This window comes from Salmo salar, chromosome 01 (assembly GCF_965601325.2).
Source record: "Salmo salar chromosome 01, fSalSal1, whole genome shotgun sequence".
NCBI lineage: Eukaryota > Metazoa > Chordata > Actinopteri > Salmoniformes > Salmonidae > Salmo > Salmo salar.
The window spans coordinates 170426129-170442631 of NC_138291.1; the positions used below are offsets into that span (position 1 = coordinate 170426129).

A 16503-nucleotide genomic window follows, 5' to 3' on the forward strand; every position below is an offset into this window, starting at 1 on the left:
CCACTCTGTCACAACAGAATCAGAAGTATCATTGACTAACGTGTGTGTTGTTTTCTTGTTTACATTTTGCGGTGTGTTGCGATGAACAATAGAGGAACGTTCCCAACTGGTGACACAGCTTCCTTCCTGTGTGTCAGATGAGTGTACTCTCTAGATGTAGGGTGCAAAAGAAATCTGAATATACTTCACTACACTTTACTCCCACCCAAAAGGATCAAGCTGAGGCTGTAGTGTCAACATGGCCTTCCGATTTGCAGGTGAGAGGTCTCCAACACACCTTGCAGATATGAATTACTTCTACATCAGCATTTATACACACACACACACACACACACACACACACACACACACACACACACACACACACACACACACACACACACACACACACACACACACACACACCACACACACACACACACACACACACACACAAACACACAAATGTAACCGATATGACAGGGTCTGATAAACTACTGTACTAACAATACAGGAACATTAAAAACACCAGTAGAGCTGTCTCAAATCACTTAATCTGTAACTAGTTTACTGTGTGTGTGACAGTTCCAAGAAAAATAGAATTCCTTCAAGGTATAACCTCGTTGAAAGAATGTCTGGTTGATGTTAGATGCCAGAGTAAAAACTGATGGCAGATCAAAACTGATATCCATATTCACAACAGTCTGAGTTTCACTCTGGGTCGATGAGTTAACATCACAGTGAGTCAGAGATGGTAAATCTGGTGTATATAAGCTTGACATTTCAATGTGAAATTCCCCAGACTTTATGCCACTGTTATACACCCATGTTAACCTAGATAGTGAGTCTTGAGTGTACCAGATAACAAAACTCAAATATAATCTTCAGTCTGCATAAAGAGATGCACTATTACAAATTTGAGTCACTCATTTCCTGTTTCCTGTCAGGAAGGTGTTAGATCCTGTATAGATCGATGCTAGTGAAACCTTCTTTTAATCATTTTTTTTATAGAAATGTACAACATGGAACACACAAAACAAACCCAAACACAATTACATACCATTGCACATTCACCCAAATTACAAAGTTTCTTATTTGTCTACTTACCTTGTAAGCAGTATGGACAAACCAATGACATGGTTTGAAATTGTGTTGTAAAATGTATTTTAAAGGCGTACTATAATTGCCATTTGTTTTTGGTTTTATATGTTAGTAGTTTGATGAATGTAAAGTGTTCTTGGTGTGTACACTCACAAAGCACTTCCTTAAACATAATACCTTGCACACATACTTGGTTGACCATATTGAAGAGATTGGTGTCAATACCAAGCACTTTACTCTGAATTATACTGTATCACTCCTCACCTCTCCGTTCTGGTACAAATAATAGGGCATTGTTTCGTTTCTTAACTGTTGTTCACTGTATGGTTGTACTGTTTGTTTCTGTGGTAGTGTTTGTTTGTCGGTGTGGTTGTGTTGTTGTGTTGTGTTTTGTTTCACCCGCCTTTTCGAATGGGACGTTAAACGAGTGTCCAGACTCTCTGTGGTCCAATTTTTTTTTATTGCACTTATCGCAAGAGTAGGGGTGTTAACCCTGGTGTCCTCGCTAAATTCCCAAACCGGACCCATTTCCATCATGGCCAACTAATCATCCCCTGATTTCCAATTGGAATATATCTCTCCTCACCTCTCCACCTGATAGCGTAAGTGCTGTGAGCGTTCTGGCACAAATTGTAGCCGTGCATCACCTTAGGGTGCTACACATTGGTGGTGGAAGAGGTGAGTTTCCCCCTTACAGCACTTTGAGCATCTGGAAAAGTGCTATATAAATGCAATCAGTTATTCGTTTTTTTTCTGTCAGTCACACCAAAATTAAAATGACAAATAACTAGTTAAGATTACGTCATAAATATTCAGCTATGCAGCTATACATGGTAATGTGTTGCTTTTCCAGATTCCTACAATGACAACGTTTATAGTAAGTTTTCCATCACAAAGCTAGAACATTATCAACATAATCGTCAGTGAGATGGAATTCCTATTGTAAGAGTGACAACACAGACAAGAAACAGCATAGAACTGATGCTGCAGGTTAGAGCTTGTATGTGTGAGTGTGTGTGTGTGTGTGTGTGTGTGTGTGTGTGTGTGTGTGTGTGTGTGTGTGTGTGTGTGTGTGTGTGTGTGTGTGTGTGTGTGTGTGATGTTCTTTCGTATGAATTTGTTTGTAAATGCCGATAGCTCTTATTTGGAATCTCTCCTTCAATGGAATGGAGGATGGGTTGTCCTGCTGTACATATAGGACTGCGCAATCACCACACACAGCAATAAACAGAGAGAGAGGGAGATATCAGTGAAACAACTAGAGAAAAAGAGAGAGAGGGGCAGAGGAGGAAGTGGTGCATCACTGGGAATCTTAATAAGGTACGCATTTTTATTTTTTATTTAACCTTTATTTAACCCGGCAATTAGTTAAGAACAAATTGTTATTTACAATGACGACCTAACCCAGCCTAACCCTCCCCTAACCTGGACGACGCTGGGCCAATTGTGAGCCGCCCTATGGGACTCCCAATCACGGTTGTGATACAGCCCGGGATCAAACCAGGGTCTGTAGTGACGCCTCTAGCACTGCACGAGGCTATTATACTAGCTGGAAATGTATTTTAGACTGACTGTAAGTCTTAGATTTACTGTGAGTGATATATAAATCAAAATCAAAATATGTAAATAATAATGTTAAATGAAATATGAATACATTTAGTCAGTTACAGTACATACATAGCAAAAATGGGAAAATCAATGAAATTAAACATGTAATCATGTAATCATGCAGTAAGAGTGTATTTTGCCGCCAGGGCTTGAGAATATATTTTACCAATACACAATACAGTAATTATACAATAATACAGGGATACCAGTGACAAACACATATTAGCAGTTGGTATTGCACAACCTAAAACTGCTTATGTCATTAACTTTTATCTTCAATATTTTTATGAACAAATTATTATTATGTTAGGCAAAAACAAAAACGAAATATTGGGTGTGTGAAGCTCTCTAGTAGTCAAAGCCTGTACTCGATGAAAGACAATCGTGTATAGTTCACATAGTAAAAAGCAGGTAACATAGCTTTATTTGACTGCCTCTTCCACATGACACCGTCTGACCTGGAAACCTGTTGGTCCACCATGATCTTTTCTACTGAAATACACATGCTGTTCTTTGAAATGTGTTTGTAATATGTTGCTACCTTGTCAGGGTGAACTTGAGACAATATTTATTTTGTTCTTCGATTCCGCATGGCAAGCATAATGGTGTTAGGTTACTTTCATCTTTGGCTATTGGACATTGTGCTGAAGCTTTTCCATTTCCAATAGAGGTGAAGAAGTTGGTTTGTGAAATCAGATACTATTACTACTATTACTGCCACTGCTGCTACCACTACCACTCCTCCTACTACTACTACCTTGACCATGACTACTACTACTACTACTACTACTACCACCACCACTACTACTACTACTACTACTACTACTACTACTACTACTACTACTACCACTACCACTACCACTACTACTACCACCACCATGACTACTGCCACTGCTGCTACCACTACCACTACTACTACCATGACCATGACTACTACTACTACTACCACTACTACTACTACTACTACTACTTCTACCACTACTTCTACCACCACCACTACTACCACTACTACAACCACTACCACTACCACTACTACTAGTACTACTACTACTACCACCACTACTTCTACCACTACTACAACCACTACCACTACTACCAGTAGTACTACTACTACTACCACCACTACTTCTACCACTACTGCTATTACTACTACCACTACCACTACTACTACTAATGAAAATACAGTAATAACAATCCAGGTACACTCTTAGAATTAGTGGTGACTTGAGGAACCCTGGAGATCCTCAAGGAACCATTGTTAGTCAATGGTTCATATTTGCACCTTCGGTTATTTGAGGGATTCTTGGAAGAATCTTTATTGGTTCAATGTCGCAATGGATTCCTGTCGGATCCCTGGAGTGGAGGCGTTGCTTAGTAGGGGCATGGCTTTAAGCTAGATTTTTTTGAGTAAATGTAGTTCTTATTCATCTGTTCTGTTGTATTGTCGTCACATGTTAAGGTTGAACACTAACAGTGTTTTAGCTTCAATGAGGCTAACAGAGGTGTATATGTTCCTCAAGAGCCTGTGTAAATCCCAAAGTTGGAATAGTTACCACTTTATTACTGTGTGTAATCAGCAATGTTAATATGATTCATATTATATTAGAATATGTAATATGCATAAATATTCAGGGAACATTATAATTTGCAGTGTGCAAACTTAAGATGATGAACAGGAATGACATTTACGGGTGACCAAAAATAACTATCTGAAAGCCATGCCTCTAAAAAGCCACATCTCCAATCTGCCACCTCTACGATATATTATTTTAAAAAGGTTCAAAATGTAACCCCTCCCATCACAAAAAGATTCCTGTTTGAACTTTTACACAGGGGTTCCTTGAAGACCCTTTCAGTGGGGTTCCTCAAGGAACATTTTTCAACTGGAAAGGTTCCGCCAGTGTGGCAACCCAAAAGGTTCTTCCAGGCACCTTTACTTCTAAGAGTGTAGATAATAATGATAGTTAGAATATCTTTATTTAAAAAAAATCATACTTTGCTCTCTAAGCTCTAAAAACAGATAGGGACTGTAGTGATGCCAGACTATAGAACATGTCAGTCGAGAAAATACTCGTACCATTCATTCAGACCTACAACACTGGGGTAATCCAATTTCTCTGGCAATTCTCCAACAATTTAATTGATCAGCTGGTCTAGATGCACTATAATTGAGACATGGAGGGCTAAGAGGAGGGTAGCAGGAAGAGGAGCATTAATCTTTTGACTATGATATGTGGACAGGCAGATGCTGAGGGGGAAGCAGTCTAATGCTCAACAGAACTATAGGGAAGGTTACTGATTAGGGTGGTGGCAGTGTGTGTGTGTGTGTGTGTGTGTGTGTGTGTGTGTGTGTGTGTGTGTGTGTGTGTGTGTGTGTGTGTGTGTGTGTGTGTGTGTGTGTGTGTGTGTGTGTGTGTGTGTGTGTGTGTGTGTGTGTGTGAATATGAGTGAGTGAATGCCAATGGTTGTCTGGAGGGTGGTGGGCTAAGTGGTGACTCACTGTAGCAATAAGCAAGAGACTTTGGAGGGATCTCAGGCTGTCACACAAATAACAAAAATCAATTAGTCTAGGTCTGGAATATGGTCCAAAATCAAGCACCATATATCAATTAAGATATACAGTACCAGTCAAAAGTTTGGACACACCTACTCATTCAAGGGTTTTTCTTTATTTTTACAATGATCTACATTGCAGAATAATAGTGAGGACATCAAAGCTATGAAATAACACATATGGAATCATGTAGTAACCAAAAAAGGGTTACACAAATCAAAATCTATTTTATATTTTATATTCTTCAAAAAGCAGCCACCTTTTGCCTTTATGACAGCTTTGCATACTCTTGGCATTCTCTCAACCAGCTTCACCTGGAATGCTTTTCCAACTGTTTTGAAGGAGTTCCCCCATATGCTGAGCACTTGTTGGCTGTTTTTCCTTCACTCTGCGGTCCAACTCATCCCAAACTATCTCAATTGGGTTGAGGTCGGGTGATTGTGAAAGCCAGGTCATCTGATGCAGCACTCCATCACTCTCCTTCTTGGTCAAATAGCCCTTACACAGCCTGGGGGTGTGTTGGGTCATTGTCCTGTTGAAAAACAAATGATAGTCCCACTAAGCACATACCAGATGGTATTGCGTATCGCTGCAAAATAATGTGGTAGCCATGCTGGTTAAGTGTGCCTTGAATTCTAAATACATCACAGTCAGTTTCACCAGCAAAGCACCCCCACACCTCCTCCTCATGCTTCACGGTGGGAACCACACATGTAGAGATCATCCGTTCTCCTACTCTGCGTCTCACAATTTCCACCGGTCTAATGTCCATTGTTCATGTTTCTTGGCCCAAGCAAGTGTCTTCTTCTTATTGGTGTCCTTTAGTAGTGGTTTCTTTGCAGCAATTCGACCATGAAGGCCTGATTCATGCAGTCTCCTCTGAACAGTTGCTGTTGAGATGTGTCTGTTACTTGAACGCTGTTAAGCATTTATTTGGGCTACATTTTCTGAGGCTGGTAACTCTAATGAACTTATCCTCTGCAGCAGAGGTAACTCTGGGTTTTCCTTTCCTGTGGCGGTCCTCATGAGAGCCAGTTTCATCACAGTGCTTGATGGTTTTTGCGACTGCACTTGAAGAACATTAAAAGTTCATGAAATTTTCCGATTTGACTGACCTTCAACAAACTAGTACATGATTCCAACATTCCAACAGATAATCTGTCACGATAATCACTAATGTTGACTCTTGTTCCTGTTGCAGTTCAGCGGAAGAACAAAACAATGACAGGTGAGTAAATATTTTTCCACTATCATTCCACTACATCAGACATTATTGTTCTCTATGCCAAAGGATTTATTTTTGTCCCTCCTTTTTTTTGCTTTTCATAGACTTCCCTATTTACTAGCTACATCATTAACTAGTCTTGTTATTCTGTTAGCTAACCTCAATCAAACATAACTTCAATATGGTTGAACCTTGAAGGAAGAATATTTTCCTTTGAACTGTAAAGAAGTTTAAAGATGAATGATTTTCAGGGAAAATATCAAATGATTTCAGTCTAACTGTAGCTGTGAGGGATGTTTAAAAAATGGTTTTACTGCTTAGTTATAGTAATTGGAAACACAATATGTAATACCGGTTATCTTTGGTGTGTGCGCGTGTGTGTGTCTGTCTTCCAGACTGTGGTTTTGAGAGGGAGTTTGTGGATGCTCATAATGACTATCGCAGGAAGCATGGTGCCCCGCCCCTAGCGCTGAGCAGAGACCTGTGTAACTCCGCCCAGAAATGGGCAGACCATCTTCTGTCAATCAAAAGCCTGAAGCATAGCTCCACCGATCATGGAGAAAACCTTTACTACGCATACAGCTCAATCCCCAAAAAACCTGTTGGTGAGCATATGTCAGAAAGAAAAAATGAAAAAAATGAAAAAAAATCTAATAAATTCTTTATTGTGCAATACATTGAATATGTTACATCTGCTCCTGCCACACCCTCTACTTCTCATACTGTGTCTCCCTAACCTGCCACCACTCCCCTAGTGCTCTCTCTCTCTCTCTCTCTCTGTGTGTATGTGATTGTGTGAGGGGAGACAGGTGTGCTGGAGGCAGAGCAGATCCCCACCAGCTGCAACCTGTTCCATAATCAAGGCATCTACAAACACTCAGCCCTGCCATTTCCACACTGCCAGTTTGTAGCCTCTGCTCAGTCAGTCTGTGGTTCAAGCTGTTTGTTCCTGCATAGAGCGTGTTATCCTGTTGCATGGTTTTCCCTAGCTTGACGCTGCTTTTTGCTTTGCTACAGTTCTGTCCACTCTGACTCTGGTCCCTGCCTCCAGTCCCTCGTCTTGTCAGTCCTGCTTCCCTGCCCTGGACCCCCGCTCTACTGCTTACTTGGATTCCGCTCCGGAACAACATACCCTGCCCCTACTCCACTTGCCCCAGCCTCAGTTCCTGGTTCCCTGCTACCTGCCCGAGCTTCCCCTGGCCTGCACCCCCCCCCCCCCCCCCCGCTTTTCAATAAATACCTTAGTTACCTTATCCCTGTCTCCTCGTCTGAGTCTGCACTTGGCTTCACCTGCTCCGCCCTGCGTAACAGAATATGAAGCAGAGCTCAACTAGTGGAAAGTACAGTATTGAATAGAGCCTACAGTGGATATTTTGTGTACACAACTTAACCTCTCCATTTATTAACTAGCATATGCAGACTGATTTTGAGTGGATCATTTTCCTGAATGCTCATTTGATAACAAATTGGTTCTGCTTTTTATCTCTTTCTGATTGTATTTTAAAGGGAAGGATGCAGTGGACAGTTGGTACAGTGAAATCAAAGATTACCACTTCAATAAGCCTGGCTTCAGCTCTGGTACAGGTGAGATACACAATCGGCAGACTCTAGGGTAAAACAGGTGTGTACTGCCACCACAATAAAAAAGAAAAGTTATTTCATGGAGTTTAACCTTGCCAATGAATCACCTGTTTATTTGGATTAATTTCATAGACCACATCTGACTCTATTTCCAATCACTGACAGTGTCCAAATAGGCCTCCTACAGTACCTGTTGCTCTCCATCCTCGACATACTGAGCATATACATATACTGACTTCTATTCTAACAGTGCCCCCTGCTGTTGTTTCCAGGTCACTTCACCCAGGTGGTTTGGAAGGACTGCAGCGAGGTAGGTGTGGGCCTGGCCACAGATGGGCAAACGATCTTTGTAGTGGGCCAGTACCACCCAGCTGGCAACATGTGCAACGCGGGCTACTTTGAGAAGAATGTCCTACCACTGGGTAGCTCCACCTCTAGCGCACCCAAATGTGTCCCCACAGGTAACACATCATTGATTGGTGAACAAAAATTGGAAAAGACAATTATATTTAAATCCCATACAACAGCCCAGTTACGATTGTCTCTCGGCAAATAAGCTACTACTAAAGATAAACTAGGTATTTCTGAATTAACCCATTGTATGACACAGCATCAAATACCTCAATCTCTCAACCGACAAATATATTTTCTTTCTTACAGCCGGAGAAAGAGGGGGCCTGAGTGTACCCCAGTCTAAAATGGCCAGATCCTTTTCACCTGCATATAAGGCTCCTCCTCAGGCGAACGGCACTGGTGAGATGTTTTAAATACATTTTCAGTAAATGTCTCCCATTATGTAAAGATAACATAATAATATTGGATAGGTTGTAGGCCTAATTTTGCCCTCTGAATTTTGGCCATAAATCTTACAGCCATACAATCCTTTCAAATACTCGCAAGTGTCTCGGTCGTTAGGAATTGGAACAAGTATTTCAACTTAAAGTGCAGTCCATCTGTCTGTCTGTCTGCTTGCTCTAAGACCTGGGCCAGTTCCACAGAGACTTCCTACGGGCGTGTAACAACCAGCGGATGGCACACGGAGCCCCAGCCCTCACACTGAACCCAGCCCTGAGTCAGGGGGCACAGGCATGGGCAGAAACTCTACTGGGAGAGCGGGTGCTGAAGAACTCATCCTCCCCCCATGGTGAAAATATCTGGGCCAAGACGGGGTCAGCGGGCAGCACTGCTACGGGTAGGGAGAACCAGGAGCACTGGATGGTCTGCAGGGACAGGGATTTCTCAATAGGCAGTATATATGGCTGGCATATTTTGAATGGTTCCGGATGGGGATCGCTAACCCTATGCCTAACCTTAACCCTTACCATAACCTTAACGTTGACGCTAACCTCACCAACCCCATCCCCCGACCCTAACCTTAATCCTAACCCTAACCAATTTTGAACCCTATGCCTAACCTTTGGATATGCCTAACCATTGGATCTGCCGGCTGAACATCCACTTCTTTCTCAAGAATTACATTCCCAGGGGATCCCTCAGGGTGTGCACATTTTTCATCTAATGTATGACTTATTTCTTTCTTTTTCCGATAAGGTCAAGAGGTGGTGGACGCCTGGTACAAACAAGAGGAGAACTATGACTTCTCCAAACCAGGACATCAGGAAAAAACAGGTAAACCTATCAGCATTAAAAGAAGAAGAAGTATTTTTTATTAAAAAATAAATGTAACCTTTATTTAATTAGGCAAGTCAGTTAAGAACAAATTCTTATTTACAATGACGGCCTACACCGGCCAAACCCGGACGACGCTGGGCCAATTGTGCGCCACCCTATGGGACTCCCAATCTTGGCAGGATGTGATACAGCCTGGAATCGAAACAGGGACTGTAGTGACGCCTCCTGCACTGAGATGCAGTGCCTTAGACCGCTGCACCACTCGAGAGCCACTTGGGAGTATACAGTAATGTAATGTGCTACGCCAAAGGGGTCTAAAAAAATTGCTCTAAAAATTACACCTTGCTTTAAACAGTCAACTCTGACCACAGCGTGTCATGTTTAAAGTCCGCCTTGCGTTGATATTTTCCTCAATGTTAAACGTATTGATAATCCAAAATAATTTGGTGATAATTGTGCCCCATTGTCAATCATCGCTCCCTCTCTTTCATTTCCTCTCCCTCTCTTTTTCTTCTCTGTTCATCTGTTTCAGGGCAGTTCACACAACTGGTGTGGCGTAGCTCCAAGGAGGTGGGCGTCGGCATGGCAAACGGTGGCACGGGGATGCTTGTCGTGGTGGCACACTTTAAACCGGCTGGCAACATCAGCAACCCCGGTTACCACGCTCAGAATGTGATGCCAAAAGGGTCGAAAGTTACCGATAAGCCAGTGGAGGTCGTCACTTCGAGAATGCAGGCGTTGGCTGTGAACTCACTGTCAGGTGAGCAGCATCACAGAGCGTGTAATGTGAACCTTGTTATGATGCTTTATGACAGGTTTACGACATTTACATTTACATTTAAGTCATTTAGCAGACGCTTTTATCCAGAGCGACTTACAACATTGTTGTGAAGGCACTATGAGTGGGGGTCACAAAGTGTCACTCATACCTTTTTAATGATTAATAAAGACTTAATATACCATGTAACTCTCCATGTCCCGTATAGCCAATGAGCTTGGCCAGTTCGGCCGGGCTCTTCTGAAGTCTCTGAACCAATACCGGAGCCAGCATGGGGCATTACCTCTGGTGCTAAGCCCTGCCCTCACTAGTGAGGCCCAGGATTGGGCGGCTCACCTGGTGAGCATCAACACACTGATGAACAGCGGCAAAGGCCACGGGGAGAACATATTCTACTGCTCTGGCTCCAGCACAGCGACCCCTACTGGTGAGGCACATACCTGCACTGCAATGACATACAGCTTATAAGGGCCAATGAGTAAAAAGAAAGTCAAGGGCCTAATTCCAATATGAAGTATGAGTAACATGAACTAACTCCGATACTGGATATGATGTTCACATAGTAGTCGACAATCCAAAGTCTCTGTCAATTGCCCAAAACTTTGGTTTGTTGTTGTATGGGGTCGCAGGAGAAGGCTCTGCACAATGCTTGTAAAGTTCCCAAAAATGTGAAATCATTTATATATTGTCCTTCTCTTGCATATGAATTATAGGATCAGATGTGGCCGAGTCTTGGTACAAGGAGATTGAGAAGTATAACTTCTCATCCCCTGGTTTTCAGAGTGGAGCAGGTAAGGTGTCCAGTGCCCTGACACCTCATAACAACACAATGCTATTGATATATAACCTCATCCACAACAGTCACTGTACAATATAGAAAGTATTTTGTGCTATTATTTAATAAAACTCAAAATCAGGAAAACAACAGTGCTCCCTGGCAGTGAATTTACCATAATCAACAACCCCTACGACATGAAACACAATTAAAGTCTATAAGAAATTGTTAGGAGTGAGACATGCTGGCCGAGAATGTATTATTTTCTGCATTTGGCGTTTGTTTGAAAAAGAAAATCAGTTGATTGGTGGTACTCTTGTCCTAGGTAATTTCACTCAAATGGTCTGGAAGTCCTCAAAGCAAGTAGGCGTGGGTTTGGCGACCAGTGGGCGGGGAACGTTTATCGCCGTGGCGTTCTACGACCCAGCGGGCAACATCACCAACCCAGGCTATTTCCATGACAACGTGAAAACCAAAGGAAGCACATTTTAGTCTGAGTCATATTTTTATTTTTTTTAATTTTATTTCACCTTTATTTAACCAGGTAGGCAAGTTGAGAACAAGTTCTCATTTCCAATTGCGACCTGGCCAAGATAAAGCAAAGCAGTTCGACAACATACAACAACACAGAGTTACACATGGAGTAAAACAAATATACAGTCAATAATACAGTAGAAAAATAAGTCTATGTACAATGTGAGCAAATGAGGTGAGATAAGGGAGGTAAAAGCAAAAAAAAAAGTCCATGGTGGCAAAGTAAATATAATATAGCAAGTAAAACACTGGAATGGTAGATTTGTAGTAGAAGAAAGTGCAAAGTAGAAAAAGAGTTAATAGGGTGCAAAGGAGCAAAATAAAATAAATAAAATTAATAAATACAGTAGGGGAAGAGGTAGTTGTTTGGGCTAAATTATAGATGGGCTATGTACAGGTGCAGTGATCTGTGAGCTGATCTGACAGCTGGTGCTTAAAGCTAGTGAGGGAGATTAGTGATTCCAGTTTCAGAGATTTTTGTAGTTCGTTCCAGTCATTGGCAGCAGAGAACTGGAAAGAGAGACGGCCAAAGGATGTACATATGTAGTATGTATGCCGGCACTACCAAAGGTTTCTATAGGAATGGGGTGCTTATCTGGGCAAACACGTTGTTGCTGTTATCTTTGGTTGTTGCTATGATTTGTCCTCTTTTGGAAGGCTACAAATCTTTTTTTGTTAGTTCATTGTCTTCCATAGATGGCGCCATTCTAACGCGACACGCAGTTGCCAGGAGCCATCAGTGTAACTTGAACTTAACTTTTTAAAACTTCTATCTCAAATAGACGGTTTCATAAACGCTTGCTATTTCCTCATAGAACATGATGTCATGTTGGCCCGCTGAGCTGGCCAATCAGTGGTCAACTTGCATGAACATTTCTAATGACCGGTATACTCCCACATCATTCTGTTGTTGGGGTATGTCCACACCATTCAAACAAATATAATAAGGATCTCTACAGATCGGTGTCCTACCCCCGGGACGGTTGAGCTAATGTGCGCTAATGCGATTAGCTATAGGTCATATTTCGTAGAAGTCTGGAAACACTGGACAGTTACTTAAAACCCGAAATGTAATGCCTTTCATCTCGTGCACGTTTTTGTCATTTACTGTACATGAATAAAGAAATGCTCGCTTTTTAAATGTATTCATTGATGTTTATCAAACATGTTGACATACAGACCGAGACTGCACTGTGTTGACATACAAGGAGCAATAAATGGTGGAATTAAATGTTTGTAGGTTGTAACATTTGTGCCACACGCTGAAAAAAATATGAAACTAGAGTTTACATCTAGTTAGCATCCTTGCTGCCGTCTTCCACCAGCCGAGGGAAGCAGCTTGTTACTTTTCACTGTATTCCCAGTCAAATAAACAGGCATTCTAACTGGAGATATGTAAAGAATCTGTCACACACACACACACACACACACACACACACACACACACACACACACACACACACACACACACACACACACACGCGCGCATGCATGAATGCATGTACACTTGCATGCACACACAAACAAACACATCTAACTGCCAACTGGTATGCTAAAACACACACACACACACACACACACACACACACACACACACACACACACACACACACACACACACACACACACACACACACACACACACACACACACACACACACACACACACACACACACACAGACAGACAGACAGACAGACAGGGTGAACAATCGTTACTTGCTTCTGTAACCACAGGGACAGACAGGCTTTGCATGGAGAATGCAAACAGAAACTAGAATAGCATGGCATCACATTGCACCATTGTTCTCTATATCCCTAGGAGGAAAAGTGACGCGTTGTTATATAAGAGCCATCATAGTCACATTTTAAACAAGGTCAGCAGATAAAAGCTCAGAAGCTTTTGGTTTTGCATTCTAGTTTGAATAGACAGGGATCAAATAGGATAATAACAATAAAGCAGGAATATGGTGCACGAAACTGTTTTCTACCTATGTGCTTTGAGAATTATAACTACTGTGTTTATAGTTTGGAATATTAATTGAGCTTATTTGGTAATGACAAACACAACATCGAGAACATTCTGTTATCACTTTGAAAATGAAAAACACCTGACAAGTTACTGTAACATGTTAATAACTCTGTACATACAACCTGGTAACTAAAGAACACTGATATCAAAGTAATAGTAGGGGATCAAATTTAAAGTTAAACAGTCAAAATTCGAATAAATGTTTATGGATGAAAGTTTATTTTTAACGCATTAATTCTGCGTGGTTACAGGGTTAAAACAAAAACAACTCAAAGGGTTAAGTTTAGGTATTAATTCCGAGTAAGGTTAGGGCTAAACATGCTGTTTCCATCAGGTATAATCTATTCTCCTGGCTTGGTAGAGCATTGTGAACTGCCCTGGCGCAGTGGTCACAACAGCACGCTTCGGCCTAAGCGGCGCACTCCGCCTCCAAGCATAATGAGTTCAGGCCAGTGGCAATAGTTCTACATTTTTGCGATGAGCCCTGTTCTCAGGACCTTTTCAAACGTCCGAAATCAGAGCCTATTTCTAGTGATCAGGCTGGTCTATTTAGTCCCCATGTTACACAATACATGTTTGTGTGCGTGCGAGAGGCGACAGAGTGGTACGAGAAGAAAACAAGCTAAGAGTATGTTAGGGGATAGGATGTGGGCCAGAGGCCTTGCCTCCCAAGGGAGGGGTGAGTGGGATGCTAGCCAGCCAACACTGTCGAATCCCAGAAAGTTTTAGGTCAATAATTGTTCCCTTAAACCTCCATCTGTCCAAAGATATGGGTACTCGTCCATAATATTCCAACCAAAAACATTCTGTGAACAGTGTAGCAATGGTTTGGGTATCAATTGTATGTGTGTTGAACATTAAACAGGATATAACGTAATATTTCCCTTTGACATATCCAATCCATTTTGGAACAAAATTCGTATAACAGCTATAACCTAAGCATATTATTCTACCTTTAAGTTGAGTTGAATCAGTTTGATAGTTAGGTGAGGTCCCCTTCTTGTACACACACACACACACACACACACACACACACACACACACACACACACACACACACACACACACACACACACACACACACACACACACACACACACACACACACACACACACACACACACACAAAAACCACCCCCCTAACAAACACTGTGAAACACCAGACAGCTCACTTTACTGATTGGGAAACAAAAAAAGGAAGGTAAAGAGAGAGGCACATTTGAATCTTAAATTCTCTGCATAACTAACAATGTGAACAGTGCAGCAATGATTTGATATCAATTGCGTGTGTCTTGAACATTAAAACAGGACATAACATAATATTTTCCTTTGACCTGATAAGACCCATTTTGGACCAGAATTCTCATAATGCCTAAGCATATCATTGTAGCTTTACCACCCAAATAGAAGTCAGACAAAAACATTAGGTCATGTTATTAAATAGGTAGGCAGTGAGACATGTTTTTCCATTCGAGGGTGAGACCCGCTCTAAAATGCCTCCAGGTGTTCTGTATCTGGCGCTCCGTTGGCAAGCCAGAAATGTAAGTCAAGCTTGGCGGGCAATGTGATGATTGGTCCTCCCCTGACTGCTCAGGGGCAACCTGATTGGGCGCATTTTTTTTTAAACACGAGTTAAGTAAGTTTGACAGTTGGGTGTATTTGTTTAACTCACAGACAGCACACACAAGCAGCACACACACATCCCACCCGTAACGAACACTGTGGAATGCCGGGCAGCTCACTTGACTAATTAGGAAATAAAACAGGAGGATAAAGAGTCACATTTAAATCTCAACTGCTGCATAACTGACACTGAGACTTTGCTGTAATGAATATCCATGGATAATCTAAACAGCTTTTCAAGTATAAAACAATTGAGTACTTAGAACATGATGGTCAGAAAAGTTGTGCTAGAGTTGTATGTGTGTGCATGTTCGCGCATGTGTGTGTGCTGACGTGCGTGCGCGCAGGTGTTCCAACATTGTTCTCTTTCTCCCCTATTGTGGGTGATCTCCAGAGGAAATTACTTTGGTGGGAACAAAAGCTCCCCTCTGACTGATAAAACAAAAACAACTCTATGGAAACAGCCGATACCAGTGAGCTTTAAAGACCTACACACACACACACACACACACACACACACACACACACACAAACACTGGGTGGTGGAGCCAGTTGGACAGCGTAAAGCACTCCAGGCTTACATTATTGATAACCTCTTTCTTTCTCTCATTCCCTCCTTCTCTTTTACGTTTGCACTCTTTTTCTCTCTCTCCCTCACTCTCCTGGTGGGCAAAACTGGTCAAAACTGGTCAAAAATTACATTATAATTATGTCATTTCAACCGGTTTCATGTTGCAATTATGTAATTTCAACAAATGTTTCCCGCTTGTCTCTTTCTCTGTCTCTCTCTTTCTCATTGGCAGTATTGTCTGCACTGCAGGCCACTCTATTGTGACTACTCTACTGACCTAGTCTCAGACCCTCAATGTAACAGTATCTTCGTTAGAGACCCTTCTTTGGTCCTTTGTTTAAAAAGTCTGCATGATAATACATAATACATGATAATACATGTACAGTATAATACAAGAGGATGAGGGATGGGGAGTAACTGATTACATGTAATCAGCTACATGTAATCAGCTATATGTAATAAGTACATGTAATCAGTTACATGTTATCAGCTATATGTCATCAGTTACATGT

The 16503-nt window shown here is 41.7% G+C and overlaps 1 protein-coding gene across 1 annotated transcript; it reads left to right on the forward strand.

Moving 5' to 3' along the window:
- The first annotated feature begins 128 nt into the window (after nucleotides 1-128).
- glipr2 (GLI pathogenesis-related 2) lies at nucleotides 129-12998 on the forward strand. The gene is made up of 12 exons (XM_014142552.3): nucleotides 129-257; nucleotides 6444-6470; nucleotides 6863-7072; nucleotides 7974-8051; nucleotides 8321-8509; nucleotides 8709-8801; nucleotides 9028-9240; nucleotides 9600-9677; nucleotides 10213-10440; nucleotides 10667-10885; nucleotides 11172-11249; nucleotides 11559-12998. The coding sequence occupies exons 1-12, from the start codon at nucleotides 239-241 to the stop codon at nucleotides 11723-11725; spliced, it is 1599 nt and encodes a 532-aa protein (XP_013998027.1). The 5' UTR covers nucleotides 129-238; the 3' UTR covers nucleotides 11726-12998.
- Nucleotides 12999-16503: the final 3505 nt, after the last annotated feature.

Coding starts and splice junctions, on each gene's coding strand:
- glipr2 (XM_014142552.3), top strand. Junction 6,471..6,862: donor GAAGAACAAAACAATGACAG/GTGAGTAAATAT, acceptor TCTGTCTTCCAG/ACTGTGGTTTTGAGAGGGAG. Junction 11,250..11,558: donor TGGTTTTCAGAGTGGAGCAG/GTAAGGTGTCCA, acceptor CTCTTGTCCTAG/GTAATTTCACTCAAATGGTC.